Source organism: Leptinotarsa decemlineata, unplaced genomic scaffold, assembly GCF_025532065.1.
Source record: "Leptinotarsa decemlineata unplaced genomic scaffold, Ldec_3_MD MMD2_tig00003335_RagTag_RagTag, whole genome shotgun sequence".
Classification (NCBI taxonomy): domain Eukaryota; kingdom Metazoa; phylum Arthropoda; class Insecta; order Coleoptera; family Chrysomelidae; genus Leptinotarsa; species Leptinotarsa decemlineata.
The window spans coordinates 5,937,155-5,956,366 of record NW_027412587.1 but is presented as its reverse complement, the minus strand read 5'-3'; the positions used below and the strand labels follow the sequence as shown (position 1 = coordinate 5,956,366).

The window sequence follows — 19,212 nt, the reverse complement described above, 5'->3', positions numbered from 1 at the left end:
TGGAAATTCGTGGAATTCCATAACTCCATCTAGTTCAACAACTGTTTCTATAAATAGCATATAGAAATCGTATTTAAGTAACACTCCATTGTGAGATCTGCTTTATACAGCGTGACTCTCGGTCGATGGTAGGTTAGACGTTTCTGGAAAACGCAAAGCATGATTTTTCTGAAAATTTCTACCTCTCACATTTCCTCACCTGTTCTATCGATCTAGCATTGCGGCGTTGCCACTTCCATCAAAAAGTCCTAGCAACCTTATTTTTTCAAATGGAACACCCCGTATATTAATACATTTTTGGAATGGCTCTGGTATTTTAATACTTTTTTGTTGAAAATGTCTTATACCTATCTCTATCTGTTTTCGAGATAAAAAATGAATTGTGCTAAATATGGTCCAAAACGTAGCCTTAATTGAAATTAAGTACATCAGTACTCTCAATTGATGAAAAATTGATAGTTTGATGATAGTTTGGACAAACTCGAAATATTCAAATAACACCAAGAAATCGACTCCATATCATACAGGGCGTGCTAAAATTACAATTATTTCCATTGTGCATAAAAGTAGTCAAAAGTTCATTTTTTCAAATGAAACCCCCTGTATAGTACTCGGCAAATTGAAGATGGTGAAAAATGCTTCAAGATGATATATCATGTCCTCATACCTAAATCGTCAAGTTTTCTCAATAAAGTCGCTTCTTCTAGAAACATTATTTTTTTTTAATTTGGATTTAGGTAGCAGTGGAATTATCAAGCTTATAGCAGTTCGGTTACTTTTATAAGTAATTTACAAAGAGTTATCGACGGTTTTTCGAATCATCTTCCAAAATGAATGGAAATATCGATTATTCAAACGAAGTTCTTATGAAATTATTTATTATACACTTGAACAAAGTGATCGAATCATTGTCAGAACGTGTAAAAAATTCAACCAAATATATCCTGAATTAACGCCAATGAACGAGAGGAAGTTTGTAAGGTTACAAAATAATTTCCTTAACTATGGCTCAAAGTTTCCAGAGAACAACTGTATCAAAAATCAGTAATTTCTAGGTAAAAAGTAAGATTTTGTGGGCTAAAACATGTGAAAGTACAGACAATAACAGAATAGGATGATTCAAACAAAATTGTAAACAAAATATCACAATTTCACAATAAATGCTGAAAATGTTGTCCATTACATTCTGAACACTTTAAAATTTGTTTTTGTACGCGACTTGTGGTTGCTTTTTCAATTTCCTGGGGATCCAGATCTTCAATACTCCGCACTATTTGCCGTCGCAATTCTTCTTTGGTAGGCACTGGAGTACTGTATACCCTTTTTTTTGAAACACCCCATTAAAAAAAGTCAAGTGGCGTGAGATCGGGTGATCTCGGTGGCCAATCCCACGGCCCTAAACGCCTAAACCAACGATCGTCGAAGAGTTCTGGCGCTCCGTCCAGTTGAAACCACGAATTCCTATATTCCTCTAAAGGCAAATTTTCAAGAAAATCGGTTACAGTCGTCCTTAATATTTGAAGATATCTCTCTGCATTCAGTGTGTCTTCATAAATAAGAAAACTAATTTTATTGTTCTTCAGAATACAGAAAACATTCAGGTCAAATTTTTCTTGAAAACCCATTTCTTTTGTAACATGAGGATTATGATCAGCCCAAAAATGTTTATTCCTTCTATTGAAAATACCATCCCTCGTAAATTTTGATTCGTCGCTCCAAATTATTTTTGACAAAAATTCCCGATCTTCCTGTGTATGAATCAAAAGGGATTCACAAAAATGCATTCTACGTTCGAAGTCTTCTGCTTTTAGAGCTTGAACTTTGGTAAATTTATACGGATGCATTCCGTGATTTTTCAAAATTCGTTGTACTGAAGCATGTGATACACCTAAATCTTTTTCTGCACTGCGAATGGAAGCTTCTGGATATGTATAAAAATATGCCAAAACGTTAACAGTATTGTCCACATTTGAAGTAACAGGTTTTGGTAATGTTGAAGGCGCTTTCAACATGGAGCCATAGTTAAGGAAATTATTTTGTAATCTTACAAACTTCCTCTCGTTCATTGGTGTTAATTCAGGATACATTTGGTTGAATTCTCTACAAGTTCTGGCAATGATTTGATCACACTGTCCGTGTATAATAAATAATTTCATAAGAACTTCGTTTGAATAATTAATATTTCCATTTATCTTTGGCGATTTTTGTAAACACCGTCAATAACCATTTATCAATTACTTATAAAAGTCACCAAACTGTCATGAGCTTGATATTTCCACGGCTACCTAGAAATCAAATTCTTTAAAAATTATTTTTTGTACAACTGTTATTGAAAATCTCTTTGATAGAAACACTTCAATCAGAACACCTACCAAAAAATCATTTAGAAAAGTTCACACATGCAGTTCGTGCTATTGGTAATATTAAATCCCTGTGAAGTTACTGACGATGACGAAGTAGTATTCAGTCCAACTGTAGAAAGTCCTTCATGACTAACCAATAATCCTCCTTAAAATAACGTGAGTTGGCGCGTATGTAGTTATAACATACCTATGCCTTGTAATCCAAAGATCGTGTGTTCAAATCCCATGGACCCTATATTTTTTTTTAATTTTCAGCAGTAACGTTATACAAAAAAATTTGTATGATACATTTGTTGAAAGTGATTTTATTTTGCTCGTGAGTTTGCTCCACTTGCTGACGCTCGTTTTGCAATAATCCCCACTCACAAAATAAAATGCCACTTTCAACACTTGTACGTAAAACGTGAATAACTATTTTTCCACAAAAACGGCTTTATTAAGAAAACTTGACGATTTGGGTATAGGGACCTGTATATCATGAAGCATTTTTCACCATCTTTCAATTTATCGAGTAATATACAGGGGGTTTCGTTTGAAAAAATGAACTTTCGACTACTTTTATGCATAATGGAAATAATAGTAATTTTAGCTCGCCCTGTATGATATGGAGTCGATTTCTTGGTGTTATTTGAATATTTCGAGTTTGTCCAAACTATCATCAAAATATCAATTTTTCATGAATTGAGAGTACTGATGTACTTAATTTCAATTAAGGCTATGTTTTGGACCATATTTAGCACAATTTATTTTTTATCTCGAAAACAGATAGAAATAGGTATAGGACATTATTAACAAAAAAGTATTAAAATACCAGAGCCATTCCAAAAATGTATTAATATACGGGGTGTTCCATTTAAAAAAATATAGAAGTGGCAACGCCGCAATGCTGAAAATATTTTAGATCGATAAAACAGGTAAGGAAATATGAGAGGTGAAATTTTCATAAAAATCATGTTTTGCGTTTTCCAGAAACGTCTAACCTACCATCGACCGTGAGTCACGCTGTCTAATATTTTGAATCATGTTACCTTCAACCTAGGTAATGACTGAAAATTTTACCTGAGTATAGGTAAAATTCAATTGAAAATTTCAACATCATAAAAAAAAATTCGCCAACTCATCAAATGATAATGTGATAAACTAACTACCAATTTCTACATTAGAAAACAGATTCAGAAAAGGAAGATAATTCAATTATATTTTTTCAGTGAATTTTCAAAATTATCAATTCTACCGATTTCTGAGCACTCAAGAAGATTCACTTCCAAACCTTCCTTTTCCAAATATAATATTTGTTTGTCTGAAAGTTACTTTTTTGCATGATCTACACATTCATGTATAGAGTTTCAAATTGATTACTTCCTTCCTTTCTTTGGAAGATTCTCTCATCCCTTTTTTTTGTATCGGATGGAGTAGTAGAAAGCCAAAAACTTTCTTTCCCAAAAAATTAATCACTCCTAAAAATATAACCCCTTCAATTCAAATATATGTATATATATATATATATATATATATATATATATATATATATATATATATATATATATATATATATATTTGAATTTTGTTAATTTCTGAAGATAAGAATTGTATTATTTCTTGGCTATTTTTATAGGCAAAATTAGTGTATACAAGTTACTGATAAATAGAACTTTTTTCTTTGTGAAAAATACTTTGATTTTGCACAGTAACGTATCGGAGTGAACTGAAAGTTTGTCCTTTCTACACTTGTATAAAGTTCTCCATTATAATTTCATATTTTTCAGATTATGGAAGGTGAAATTACCCAAGAAAGGTCTAAAAAACTGATTTTCTTTCACGAAAAAAATAGTTTCGTTCAATACATAGTTTTGTCTATTTTCGATGTACTGATGTGAGAGTTGTAAACTTTACACAGGTTTCAATTACTTTTTTGATTAAGAAAAATAAGAATAAATGAGACTAGACTAAACATTCCCTTCAAACTTTCATTTTGAAACTCATTTTCTACAGGAACTTTCAGCTCCATTTTGTCGAGAATCCCCTCCTCCTCTCGGACTATACTCTGAAATGAACACGTCTATGCAAACTTGTTCACTTTTCTTTTCCGCCCTACAAAAATCCAATTTTCGTCCTCTGTAACACCATAACTATACATAACCCACCGCAACTTCAAGCTTTGTTTTGGAAATAAATTTCACTAACGTGCTGTATAAAATTCTAGAGTTCTGCCGAAACATGGTATCGCAATTTATGAAAGCGCTAGAGAGAGCGAATAACCGAGAGTAAGAGGCCACATAACGAACATACTGAGAAGTCCATTATTTTTTCTTATATAAGCTGGTGAAAATGGGAAGGGGGTTGAGTTAGCGGTGTTGCATATTTCATGCGATGGGAGTGTTTCTGATCAGATTAAACTGCAATTTTGAAACTTGAAATATTAAAGTTACCAATACCAAATCCTATTATATGGCCTGCAATTTGAAATATATTTCGAAAACAATTCTCTTTAAAATTATTTGATAATAGTTATAGTTACTTGGGAAATCCAGTCAATATCGAAATGGAATTAGATATTTATATTACTTTTTAATCAATAAAAACAAGGGTTTCGGCGTTTTTGTTGCTGGATGAATGAGAAACATCTGCGAGGTATTTTGCATAAATTTCTGTCGGGTATAATTCGTTACCCAACGTGATGTTAACCGGGAGAGTAGTTGGAGTAGTTGTTTTCCGGCAGGTATTTACCAGAACCTACGGTGTAGGAGGTTGGGAAAGTTGATATTTCTAGATTTTACTTTGAAGTATTTATTTTCTAGTACGTATGTATCCCCCCTCGATGCAGTTAGTCATCGAGTTAATAACAAAATGAGAATAGTTGGAAATGCAATAATTTTCATGTCAAATTAATATTGTTACGTTTTTACCCGTGTGTTGACCAATAATTGACTACACTGAATAATCAAATTCAACTTTATTTCACTTTAAATACACAAATACTTCAACTAAAACTTGAACTATTATTTTAATGTCTATCGCCTAACTTGATCACTTCGCGTACCTCACTATAACGTCCACTTGACTGTCTGAATGTCTATCACCTTATAGGACATTCACCTTAAGAAGAGATTGACGTCATTTTTGGTAATTTTGTATATCCGACAAAACAACGTTAAAATTCCCAATGAAATGCGTTCAATAGCAATGAAACTAGTAAAATTTCATTTTGTAAGTTGCTCAACTGTTGCTCGATGATATATACACTTAAACGAATTTGAATAAAATATTTTATTTTTCATTAGTTATAATGAAAAAAAACGTGAAGTGCCACTCTAATTGTATTTCAACTGAGTAAGTTAATAGTAAGTAAGGTTAACAGCAATAAAACAAATCAACAGTACAAAAAATTTGAAAGTTCGAAACATGTTGGCAACGCTGTAACTTGTCATCTCGTGACGTCATTCTATTCTTAACGTGAATATCGTATACTTGATCACTTCGCGTATCGAACAATATCTTCCACTTGACTTTGTACTTGACTGTCTCGATACGCTCGCAGCCAACGTTTAAATATCATAATCGAATATCGTAGAATTTTCGCCAAAGTTCTTGCTGCTTCTCGAGCGGCAGGGAACATTGGACATTCCGGCGCTCTTAGCTACGTGACGTTTGGTTTATGGTTACCAGTGGCGGCCGGCGTTACTTTCTTTCGGGCATGATCTATAACAATATGTATACGTCTTGGTGGAGAGTTGCTAGAACATGGGACTCTTTTAGCACAGTTCTAGCTCAAGTCCTGCTGACGCACGTACTTTATTAACATCGTTAGGAGGTACATTTTTAATTATTTGTTACGTTGCTTCTTGTTATAAAATTTGATGATATTACTTTCATTCGGAGTATTCTTCACAAATTAATATAAATTTGAAAAATTCCTGATATAAGTCATAGAAAAAGTATATTATTATACTTGCAATATCTAGTCATTATTCACTCAAATGATTAAGACTCTCGTCTTCGGGTGGCGCCGACAAACTTCATTCTCACGAGTGATGGCCACATTCCTCGCTCGTTGAATAAATATAGAAATAAATTTAAGAATCAACAAAATAAGGAATGCTCGTCAAGAAAAAAAAATCTCCTACTACCTGGTTCATCGATATTGCTGCGATATATCGCAGCAATTTTATAACCACTTGCCAATCCAAACAGTTATGAAATACTCGAAGAAAAATCCAAAAGGTCTGTTAGAATTCCTTAGCGGAAAAGGCCTCTAGAGTATTGAGGAATATGTTTCATTTGAATTGCAGTCTTTCCATGATATTTCTCAATTGATATTTTTTTAATCTAATGTTGGGTGGATATGTTTTTGTTTCTTAACTAGAAATTTTATTTGTTATCTTTCTATTAGGTTTTAATAAGTATGTACTATTTATATGTAATTATATGTTACCATTTTAGACAATAAAGCTTATCTTTCCATCTATTTGTTTCTGAGCTGTGCTTGATTTCAATAGCGCCATCTGATAGTCATTTGTAAAAACATTCTTTTATATCCAAGAAATGTTTTTTTTCTAGGCCTGGTACGACTATAAGCTCAAATGGGACCCGAAAGACTATGGAGGAGTTGAGATGCTCCACGTACCATCAGATCATATTTGGAGACCCGACATTGTCCTTTACAACAAGTAAGTAAAGGAAAATATTTGTCGCGCTGGGAAAAATCAGAGCGAAGGAGTTTTTGAACACAAATGTCAACGTTTGTAACGGGTTTCAAACCGGGTCTCAACTTGAGTAGTTTAGGATATCTCATATGAAAATTAAAATCACTTGCAACTGTTTTTATTAGCAAGTTGAACACATAGTCTTACCGTTCATTTGAAATTATTCTTCATTTTCTCAAAAATTCTTTATATAACTTTGGTTTCTAGTGGACTGTTCCCACATACGAAAACTGTTCAAAAAATAAAGTGAATAATCAAATTTCGCGGGCTACGTACATTTCGATTAGCGATGTTTTATGTTGATATACTTGTCTCGAACACGTGTTCACAATTTTAGCTGTTTAGCATGTCCAGTAGGTTAGAAGTGTGTTGCGTGGCTATTTTCTGCTATTGAAAAATATGGATCAGGGCTTTTGCATAAAATTTTGTGTAAAAAATGGAATTTGGTGCTCAAAAAACACTTGAAATATTGACAGTGGCATACGGTGAATGTACTCATAAAAATGTTTACAAGTGGTACAAGCTTTCCACAGAAGATCGAGAAGATTTGAGTGACGACGCTCGCCCTGGAGGCCACAGCACATCAACAACCGATGAAAATGTTGAGAAAGTGAAGAAAAATATTATGGAGAACCGTCGAATCACTATTGGAGAAGTTGCTGAGTATGTCGGCATATTGGTTGGCTCATGCCTTGCAAGTTTTTCAGAAGTTTTCAACATGAAGCGTGTGGCAGCGAAGTTCCTTACAAAAATGCTTAATTTTTACCAAAAAAAACCGTCGCATATGCATCGCTCAGGAATTGTTGAATGACATCAACGATGATCCCAATTCATTTCAAAGGGTCATAATAGGTGATGAATCATGGATATATGGTTATGACATCAGACCAAAGCCCAATCATCCCAATGGAAGGGCCTAGGAGCGACAAGATCACAAAAAGCACGACAATTTCGATCAAATGTCAAGATTTTGCTCACTGCTCTTCGATTACCGTAGCGTAGTGATCAGGAGTTCTTACCACCTGGTCGTACAGTCGATAAGGAGTATTTTCTTGAAGTTATGCCACGTTTGCGAGAATAAATAAGAAGATATCGTCCGGTATTGTGGAAAAACAATTCATGGCTTTTGCATCGCGATAACGCATCTGCTCACTCGTCATTGCTTGTTCGTAATTTTTCAGTCAACATATTCTCAAGAGTTGGTCTCCTGCGACTTTTTCCCGTTCCCAAGATTGAAGAGACCCATGAAAGGACGGCGTTTTAGGAGATAAAGCCATCATCGCTGAGAGACCTCAAAGACATACCAAGAAGTGCATATCAAAACTGTTTCGAGAGTTGGAAAAAACACTGGCACAAGTGTGTGATATCTACGAGGGACTACTTTGAAGGGGACAAAATAGAAATTGATTAATTAATAGCTAGTTTTTGGAAAAAATTGAAATTCCCCTTATTTTTTGAACAGACAGCGTACTTTTCTCGACTATGAGTCTTTGCGGAGTTGAAAAAATCTGCTGCAGTAGCAGACAAAACCTTTGTTATTACAAATTCCTCTCGGCATCGGCCTACCTGCTACCTGACCACCTGCAACCAAATTAAAATTCCAACTTATGCAGTTTATTTTTGATCCTTCACGGTAATGTAAACTTCCGACTAGTACCCCACTCCCGCACCGTGTAATTTCCTCCACCAAACCGGGCGTGCATTCCATAAAATAAACTGAAGCCCTGAATGTATTGAAAACTTGTTTTCCATTGCCTCGAATTTAACGAAACGAATCCTCTGAATGCAAGATGCAAATTATAACGTAATCAAGTAAAAATTCATCAAGGATTCAGAAAGGGCGGTAAATTACTCGCCAGTCGAACGTCAAAAGTTGTTCCAGAAAGTTGGGAAGCGTGAAGCTTCAAGCTGCCGTCACGAAAAGGAACACTCGGTGTCAGGAAATATCGCGAATTCCCGCGCATCGTTTGTTCCGGACGGGTAATATTAAATTTGTGACATTAGAACTGAGTGAATATTGTGATACGTCTGGAGTATTACCGCAATGAGGATGTTTGGTTGCTAGGTTTTGCTACAACTCTTCGCCAATAGAGCTTTGGGGCCATTACAATCAGAAACAATTTTAGCTGCTGAGAATGGCTACGGAATCTAAAGTTTATACTATCGAGACATTTTGAACTGTCGAATTTGACCAAATAGTAGACACTTAAAACTGCCGATGATGGTACAGTTTTAACTGTAGTTAACAGACAGTAACCGTTTGAATTATATATCGGTATCTGTTGACTTTGTATATCAGTTTGAACTATAATTTATTTATAATCGACTATATAAACACTCGATTATCGCCGCAAGGTAGTTTGAACTGGCGTTTATAGATAATACACAGTTTGAACTGCAGATTTAGGTAAAATTATTGAAAGTTTCATATGTCGGTTACAATTTAAACTATAGCGTAAAAATTATAGACAGTTTGAACAGCGGTTGGAAGGTAACTTGAGCTGCTGCTTAGAGCTAATCGACAATTTCAATTATGGAGTTTGGCTAAATAATTTACAGTTAAATCAGTTGTTTATGGATAATCGACATCAGTTTAGATAGATAATTATGGCTGAAAGGTAGTTTGAACTGTCACTCATTGATAACCGTCAGTTAAAACTTCTGCTTTTGGCACAATAATTGACAGTTGAATCTGTCAATTATAGCTAATCGACAATCTGAACGGTGACTGAAAGGCAGTTTTTCCAATCGCTTTTAGATAATCTACAGTTTGAATTATTGATTTTATCTAAATAATCAGTATAATGTGCCGTTTATAGATAATCGACAGTTCAAACAATCGATTATGGCTAACAGGTAGTTTAAATGAATTTGGCTAAATATTTGACAGTTCAATACGTCAATCGACAGTTTGAACAGTGACTGAAAGGCAGTTTTTCCAATCGCTTAGAGAAAATTTACAGTAGTTTGAATTATCGAGTTTGGCTAAATAATGAGTTTAATCTGCCGTTCATAGATAATCGACAGTTCAAACAATCGATTATGGCTAAGAGGTAGTTTAACAGCAGTTTAACTGAATTTGGCTGAATACTTTGACAGTTCAATCCGTCAGTTATAGCTTATAACGACAGTTTAAACAGTAACCAAAAGGTAATTTGAACTGTCGATGTCGCTCGAATCTGATGTAAGTACGGATTATCCAGTTTGTCAAAATAATCAGTTTTCTCTCTCATTTATAGATAATCGACAGTTTTAACATTCGATTATGGCTGAAAGCTAGTGTAAAATGTCATTCTTCAGTGCCTTCGTATATAACATTGAACTCAATATTTTATAATAGATTATATTCGTTGTAAAAACGATCTTGAAAATGTAGTTCACAGTGACGCCTCCTGTATGTGAAATCCATTTCAGTTATGAATCTGAACGGATAGCAATTAGTGGTGAACGATTACCACATCAAAGGCACATCATATTTGTTGATAGTGGTGAGAAATTAGTAATGAGCGGGTAAAAAACCTGTTTCTCACAATGTCATTCTGAAATGAAATATTTCTTGAAAAGTGAAGCCACTGTAGTTACCTTTCTCCAACCGTTTACCAAATTCTACTTTCAACCTTATCAATACCATATTTTTATGAAGGTACAGAAACACAAACATCCAGCACCTCATTAAAGGTGATACCAGAACCTCTAGTGTAAAATAAATCCAATACAAACACTTTTCCTCATCACGAGAAATGCAATACTCTCTCTAAATTATTCATTTCTTTCGTGTTTCCGACCATGCTCAGGGCTAGTTTTACGTCAAATTCTCCTCCTGAGCCTTCACTCTCCCGCAACTCATTCGAAAGGATAAAAAACCGCGATAAAGCGCCATTAGTATGCTCGTCTTTCTGTGTGTTTCAGTGCCGACGGCAATTTCGAGGTGACATTGGCCACGAAAGCCACCCTAAATTACACGGGCCGGGTGGATTGGAAGCCGCCCGCCATTTACAAGTCTTCCTGCGAAATCGACGTCGAATACTTCCCGTTCGACGAACAAACTTGCGTCATGAAGTTCGGATCTTGGACTTACGACGGCTTTCAGGTAAGTGCACTTATCGCAGGTCATCGGAGAGAGCGCCCTTTGAGGAAGTTTCGGTTTCGAGGAGGATTAGTCGAAAAGTCTTGCTGGTATATATGGGCCGTGTATTACCTGAAAATGTGCCGGAATTTATGAGTATTTTTAACTCTGTTGGGGATGTTCTCTGGGCCGAATGGTAGTTGCTCGGATGGATTTATGGTTTATGTGTAAGAGTGGGATATAATTTTATTTTTGTACAACTGTCATTAAAAGTGAAACTTTTAATGGTTGTCAAGAGTATTAAAAGATGGTGTTTACAAAGTAGTGCGTTAAACGTATTTTTAACACTATTGTTAAAAGTTTTTTGAGAAAGAAAGTTTTTGGCTTTCTACTACTCCATCTGATACAAAAAAAAAAGGGATGAGAGAATCTTCCAAAGAAAGGAAGGAAGTAATCAATTTGAAACTCTATACATGAATGTGTAGATCATGCAAAGAAGTACCTTTCAGACACAAACTGAAAGAAAGTCCTCCTGAAACAGCTACTTTCATATAAACATTGAATTACACGAAAGAAAATAATTCTTTCGAAACAAATACTTCTACATGAACACTGAATTATATAGAAGATACTTTTCTCTACTCAGTTTGTATTTCAAACATTTGTTGTGGGATAAGAATCAGATATCATTCACATGAGTTCTACTTTGAATGAATGGTAATAAATTGTACTCACATAGAACACTATCACCCTCACTGGTATACACCGATGTTTCGCCTTAAGACACTTGCCCTAAGGCTCTTCAGTACCAAATTGGATAACATTATAGAAAATACACACACTTCACTCATGAATTACGATTTTGAATGTCACGGAATAAGCTTGATCTGCTTATGTCATCGATGACATCGTAATGACATTCATTCACCTATTTGATTTAATCCCAAATTGATTACTTCCTTCCTTTCTTTGGAAGATTCCCTCATCCCTTTTTAGCCAAAAACTTTCTTTCCCAAAAATTAATCACTCCTAAAAATATAACTCCTTCAATTCATTGTTAAAAGTATTTTTAACACGATTTTTTTTCGATCAAATAGCAATAAACAAACATAATTATTCAATTTATTATGAACAATAGATATAGATACAATTAAATTCTGTTACGAATGTATTATATACATTGATTACATTATTATTATTATTTATGAACATTAATAGAAAAAGTACAATTAGAACAACTGCCGATATTAATACCTTGCGATCCTTCACCAGCTGAGTTAACAATTTCATGGGTATTAACATTCAATTCTTGAAGTGAAGAGGACAATGCTGTAACGCTGGAGATCATTCTTTCAGCAATTGCCTTTTTATAAGAAATTGATAGATCGATGTTGGTAAACCCTCAGCTACTGTTGTAGACTTCTATCGTCTGTGCTTCGTAATATCCGTTATATTTGCTCCTGATTCTGCTAGCAAAGAAGCAGAAGACCTTCTGAAACAGTGACCTGTATATTCCTTTGGTTCCAGGAGATTCAGAAAGTCAGCAATGGTATAGGGCATTTTTCCAAACGTGTTTATACCAACTGGGTTGGAACTGCATTTATAATTTGAGTATTTCAAAAAAAAACGTTGATGATTGATAACAGAAGACCGTAATGCAACGTATTTATTAAAACAGTCAACGTTTTTTTCCAACAATGAAAAAAAAACGACCTATTTTTGTTTTTGTATTTGGAATTTGAACAATCAATGATGTATCCATTAATTTAATGTCTTCGATAATAAATGGCACAGCTCTTCACGCCGGCAGGCTCCATATATTCCGAAAATAGTAGCAACTTTCCCAAAAATTAATCTGTCCCAAAAATATACCCTTTTCAATTTTAAGTATAAGGTGAATTGTGTAGAGGTAATGATTATTTTCAGTTGGGGTGGTAATTAGTGGGCAGTTTTCACATTTTTTGTCGGCAAATAAGTAAAACCAACATTATTAATCGCTTAGTTTTGATGCTAGGGGTTTTAATAAGAAACAAAGGTGAAGTTTTTTTTTTTTTTTGGGAAAGAAAGTTTTTGGCTTTCTACTACTCCATCTGATACAAAAAAATGGATGAGAGAATCTTCCAAATCTTCCTTTCTTTGGAAGATTCTCTCATCCATTTTTTTTGTATCAGATGGAGTAGTAGAAAGCCAAAAACTTTCTTTCCCAAAAAAATTAATCACTCCTAAAAATATAACCCTTTCAAATCAAAGGTGAAGTTATTTTTCACACACGTCAAAAAAGACTCTTTGAGCGTTCCATAAAAATGTTTTGTTTTTTGGTTACTTCACGATGAAATTCTCAATTGTGACTTTTGACGATTAAAAACCAACTTTCAAAGGACTATAACTTTGATTGTACACTTGCGAATAATTCGAAAATTATAGCTTTCAGAAAAAAAACTTTATTTAACAAAAATTACTCATATTTCGTCAATTCATCCATTTTTGAATTTATTTTTAGTGAAACATTTTTCATCCGGTACATAATCAAATTTGCAGTAGAGGGAAAATAGAATTTGTATCGAAATGTTTATGCAAATCGGTGCTTTTTGGCTAAATCATACAGTATCGCCGTATTTTACCTTCAGTGAAATTGGACTAAAATCCCTCTAGATCCTGACTGTTATATTCAAAACTGTCCGTGAACTTCATTCAATGGTTTGCATTATTTGAACAGGAATAAACAAAATAATCGTTTCTGCACGAACAATTGCACAATCAATATTTATTCTGGATTACGTTTTAGAGAGTTTTATTTGATATGTTGAAAACAACTTTTTCATGATGAATGTTTGTAATGTATATTAAACATGAAAATCAACCATTTGCCTCAAGGAATTAGTTTGTAGCATATCCCCATGATCAGTAAATGAAAATTTAATCATTTTGATTTTTTCCGCCGCTTTTTCAATATGTTTTCATTTCTGTTTTGGACGTTCTTGAAAGTACTGTTCCAATGTATTTATATGTGATTGTTTGGAACTCGTGGCAAAGATATACCGGCCTGTTAAGCTTCAACGAAACATTTCATACACAATTCCGCAGTGGTTTAATCAATGAACTGCTTCTCAGACACTGCAGAGGAAACAAAACATCGAAAATCACTCTGTACAAGTGTAAAACATTCAAGGGGGTGATTCCTCATCGAAAAAAAGATAGGATCTTTCATATAAAGAAACTTCATTGGAGCATCCCTTGTTAAGATACAGCCCTTTAAAGGGGGTACATAAAATTTGTATAACAATTTTTTTCACAAGCACCGAAAAAGTTACAATATTGAAGTTAACCTGATGTTTTGTACTACCAAAAAGACACTTAGCCAGTAATTTATTTGGTTTACAACATGGTTGTAAGGGGTGGAAAACTTAACCCCTAAAATTTATTTCCAATGTAACTTTTCGTTTTATTATTTGTTTACCATTTAAAAATTCATTTCCGATAGTCTGTTTCATTCTAAACAAAAAATGTCTCTTGGGTTTTTTTGCCCAAAATAAACCAGTTCGCAGCAAAAAATTATTTTACGAACAACTACAGAGATACATCGTCATAAATGCGAACTGGATTTATTGTTATTTTGTAGTTAGTACCTGCATTAAACGATTGAAGGGTAATCAACAAAACTAATTGTTCAACACACAACATGTAGAAATCATAGTAAATATTCAATATGTCTACCTTCAGACATTACGCATGCGTCTAGACGTTGGCGCACTGAGCCACGTATTCGCTCAAATATTCCTGGAGTCTCTCTGATTACCTGCATGCATCGATAATACGGTTTCTTAAGTCATCTACATCACGAACAGGAGTACGATAAACCAAATGCTGTAAATGGCCCCAAATAGAAAATAGGATTGAGATCCGGGGATCGAGCGGGCAGTTCTGTGGTCATCCTCGATCTATCCACTGATTGGCATATGTTAAATGCTGACGCTGAGAGAAGTCCATCCAGCTGTACTGGATGTACTTCTCTTAAAAATTAAACGTATGCCTCACCATTTAGTCGAGGAGGTAGAACATGAGGCCCAATTAAATCATCCCCAATAACTCCGAGCCACACGTTAAGAGAAAACTGTTCGTGATGGTTAGTTTCGACAATACCGTTAGGATTTTCATCAGCCCATATGTGGTAATTAAGAAAATTAATAATCTATCGTCTTCAGAAAGTCACAATTTCTGCTAATCATTTCCAGCATACAATTGCAAAATTCAAGACGGTTAGGAGAGTCTCGCGGTAACAGTGCCTGTACTCGTTGCAGTTGGTAAGGGTATAAGAGTTGTTCCTTTAAAATTCAAAATACCGTTATATGATCAACATTTAGCTGGAAAACAATCTTTCTAGTACTGGTAGTAGGTTGTTCTTACATCAAATTACTGTTTCCTCAAGCTGTGGTGTTCGTACTTCTCTATGGCGACCACAATCCTGCATTCTTTTGTCGAATGAACCATATTCTTGTAATCGTTGATGAAGTCGAGCAAATATTCTATGTGAAGGATGCTGCCGTTGAGGATACATTTCAGCATATATTCTAAAAGCTTCTAACCCATTCCCCTGCGACAGACCGTAAACGTAATGCATATCAGCCATTTCCTCATTTTTGTATGCCGTTTTAATAACAAGTGAATTATTAAAGTAACAAATTAAGAACTGAACAACAACACACAGTTACTATTAATTCAATTTCGAAAATTGGTATGACAGCGTCATACCAATTTAATTGTTACTATCGCTAATGGCGACCTACTAGATAGATTAGTTTCGTACTTTCGCATTTATGACGATGTATCTCTGTAGTTGTTCGTAAAATAATTTTTTGCTGTGAACTGGTTTATTTTGGGCAAAAAACCCAAGAGACATTTTTAGTTTAGAATGAAACAGGCTAACGGAAATAAATTTTTAAATGGTAAACAAATAATAAAACAAAAAATTACATTGAAAATAAATTTTAGGGTTTGCGTTTTCCACCCCTTTTAACCATGTTGTAAACCAAATAAATTTCTGGCTAAGTGTCTTTTTGGTAGTACAAAACATCAGGTTAACTTCAATATTGTAACTTTTTTAGTGCTTGTGAAAAAAATTGTTATACAAATTTTATGTACCCCCTTTAAGGGGCTGTATCTTAACAAGGGATGCTCCAATGAAATTTCTTTATGTGAAAGATCCTATCTTTTTTTTATAAGGAATCACCTCCTTGAATGTTTTACACTTATTTAGTCACACCCTGTATATTCATCATTGTTTTCATTAGCATTACAATATCATTTTGATTAGCCATATTCAGACGTTCATATTGAACGGAGCTTTTCCTAGAAGTTTTTTTTAGTACCTTTTTTTCGTGAAGTGGTCATTTGGTCTCTTAGATTTCAAATTATACAGGGAGGGGCACCCCATACGAAACGGTCCCTGTAAACGGAACCATTAATTTTTTCGAAAATTTCTCATGAAGTACTATGTACTTAACTATAACTCGAGTTATTCGTTTTTTTGAGATGCTAGGTACAATTGGAAACTAAATAACATCGAAATGTATAGAAATCATCCCTTAGAATTCTGACCAAGCATAAAAAAGCTTTTGGATTATTGATTTCGATAAAACCCGTTTCTCAATATCATACAGAATGTTCAAAAATCATTGAGACTCACTGTTTATTAAAACAAACTTGAAATGATGATTTAATAATGATCTCTGTTCAGGTGGATCTCCGCCATATGGACGAAATGAAAGGTTTGAACATTGTGGACATCGGTATCGACTTGACCGAGTTCTATCCTTCCGTAGAATGGGATATACTCGAAGTTCCGGCAGTAAGGTAAGATTCACTAGGAAACATGTTCAAAGTCAAGTACTCTCCATTGTTTTTATTAGGAAATCGTTCAACAAAAAGGAATTTCAATTGTTACCTTGATCTCAGTTCAATTGAATGTTGGGATTCAAAACAAATGTGTTTTTCAATAAGGTATCCAAGAGAAAATCATTGAGTATTACTTGCCAGACTCATACTCCAAAATTTTGGAGATATCAAGCAAAACCATCTGAGACTTATCATGTTTTTCTATTGCGTATTGTCAAAATTGAATAACATATGACAGAAATATATAAATATATCATTTTAATGAATTGATGGATGTAGCCGTTACTACGTGGTAGGAAATCATAATGAAAAGAGAAATGAAAATTTCTATGTTATTTGTAACTAACGTTACTGCAGTTTCGTCCTATACGGACATTTTCAAACTTATACAATAAACTAACAATGATTCATTACATTCACCATTATATACCACCCCTGTAGGTACTAATAGAAATAGAGGTACTTGACTTGATTGAGTACCTGAATTTACAGTTCACAATGCGGATGTGCCAATTTAAAAACCGGAGAGTAAATTAAATCGATTTGATCATTCAACAGGTTGCACCCGCAATGTTTATGCTTGTGAATTTCTAAGGATTCTAAATGATTGAGTTTGCAACCCTTCCTTGCATAGTGCAGAATTTCCGTATCGTTTAGATTCGGAAACTTGTGGTTGCATGCCAAGGAATGGTTTGGAAACGTCGAATCATTTTTTCCTAGTCTGAAGGACCTTTCATGTTCAGCAAACCGTTTTTGGAAATTTCGGTCACATTGTCCCACGTAAACACTATTACACTCCGGACACTTAAGCTTATAAACTCCAGATTGTTCCAACTTATCGACCTTATCTTTGGCATTGAAAAGGAAATGAGATAACCTGGCATGTGATCTGAATGCTACTTCCACATTGTTTTTTCTGAAGATTTCTGTTCTTTTTCCAAAATATGTTAGCGTTACCTATTTCTTGATTTCTGGTTGTTTGACCTGAGGGTATATTAATCCTTAAGTGAATTTCCGGTTTGGTTCCTGACTAACTTCTGGATAGTATCTGCGTTGAAACCATTATTATGACCTATCTGTGTATAATTATATCAATTTCCCTAGATAGATTGTCTGCAGACAAAGGCAGTGAGAGTGCTCTGTGCAACAATGAATTGTAGGCTGCTAATTTATGACTGTTTTGATGGAAAGAATCGCTTGGGATGGTGATGTCTGTATAGCTAAATTTTCTGAAAACATTGAACTCAAATTCATTCTGATTGTGTGTAATGGCCAGATCTAAGAAATTTATCTGTCGACAAGTTGGAATAATCTGGAGTTTATAAGCTTAAGTGTCCGGAGTGTAATAGTGTTTATGTGGCACTATGTGGCCGAAATTTCCAAAAACGATATGCTGAACATGAAAGGTCCTTCAGACAAGGAAAAAATGATTCGACGTTTTCAAACCATTCCTTGGCATGCAACCACAAGTTTCCGAATCTAAACGATACGGAAATTCTGCACTATGCAAGGAAGGGTTGCAAAATCAATTATTTAGAATCCTTGGAAATTGCGGGTGCAACCTGTTAAATGATCAAATCGATTTAATTTACTCTCCGGTTTTTAAATTTGCACATCCGCGTTGTGAACTGTAAATTCAGGTACTCAATCAAGTCAAGTAGGTACCTCTATTTTTATTAGTAGCTACAGAGGTGGTATATAATGGCGAATGTAATGAATCATTATTAGTTTATTGTATAAGTTTGAAAATGTCCATATACGACGAAACTGAGTAACGTTAGTTACAAATAAAAGTGGTAAAAAACATAGAAATTTTCATTTCTCTTTTCATTATATCATTTTACTTTATTTGCTCGAAATTAAAGGTCAAATTCTAATTTTTTAGTCGGTTGAGCAAACTATTATGGTTATTTTCAGAATGAGGCAATCAAAAAAATATATAATGGACGCCACCCAATGCCACCTGTAAAGTTCAAACAGATCTTGTCCGATCTGGGAAAACAAGATACAATCGTTGGAACACTGTATGTAAAGTTAAATGGTACACATCAATAATCAAATATCCCTGAAGGAAAAGCCTGAAATGTCAATCGGGAGCTGTCCTTTGTTTGGGTTCTCTAAGCCCTATTACGGTAGCACCCCTATCTTTTCAGCCTTTGTTGATATTGCAAACAATTAGTGCCATTTT

At 34.4% G+C, this 19,212-nt stretch overlaps 1 protein-coding gene across 6 annotated transcripts in view; it reads left to right on the top strand.

Annotated features, from left to right (window-relative positions):
- nAChRa3 (nicotinic acetylcholine receptor alpha 3 subunit) overlaps positions 1–19,212 on the top strand; it is a 173,062-nt gene that overhangs the window by 139,683 nt on the left and 14,167 nt on the right. For all 6 annotated transcript variants that reach the window (XM_074178019.1, XM_074178017.1, XM_074178020.1 and 3 more), the window contains 3 exons: positions 6,921–7,030; positions 10,976–11,156; positions 16,867–16,982. In XM_074178019.1, coding sequence (XP_074034120.1) covers positions 6,921–7,030; positions 10,976–11,156; positions 16,867–16,982 — 407 coding nt within the window. The remainder of the gene's footprint in view (positions 1–6,920; positions 7,031–10,975; positions 11,157–16,866; positions 16,983–19,212) is intronic.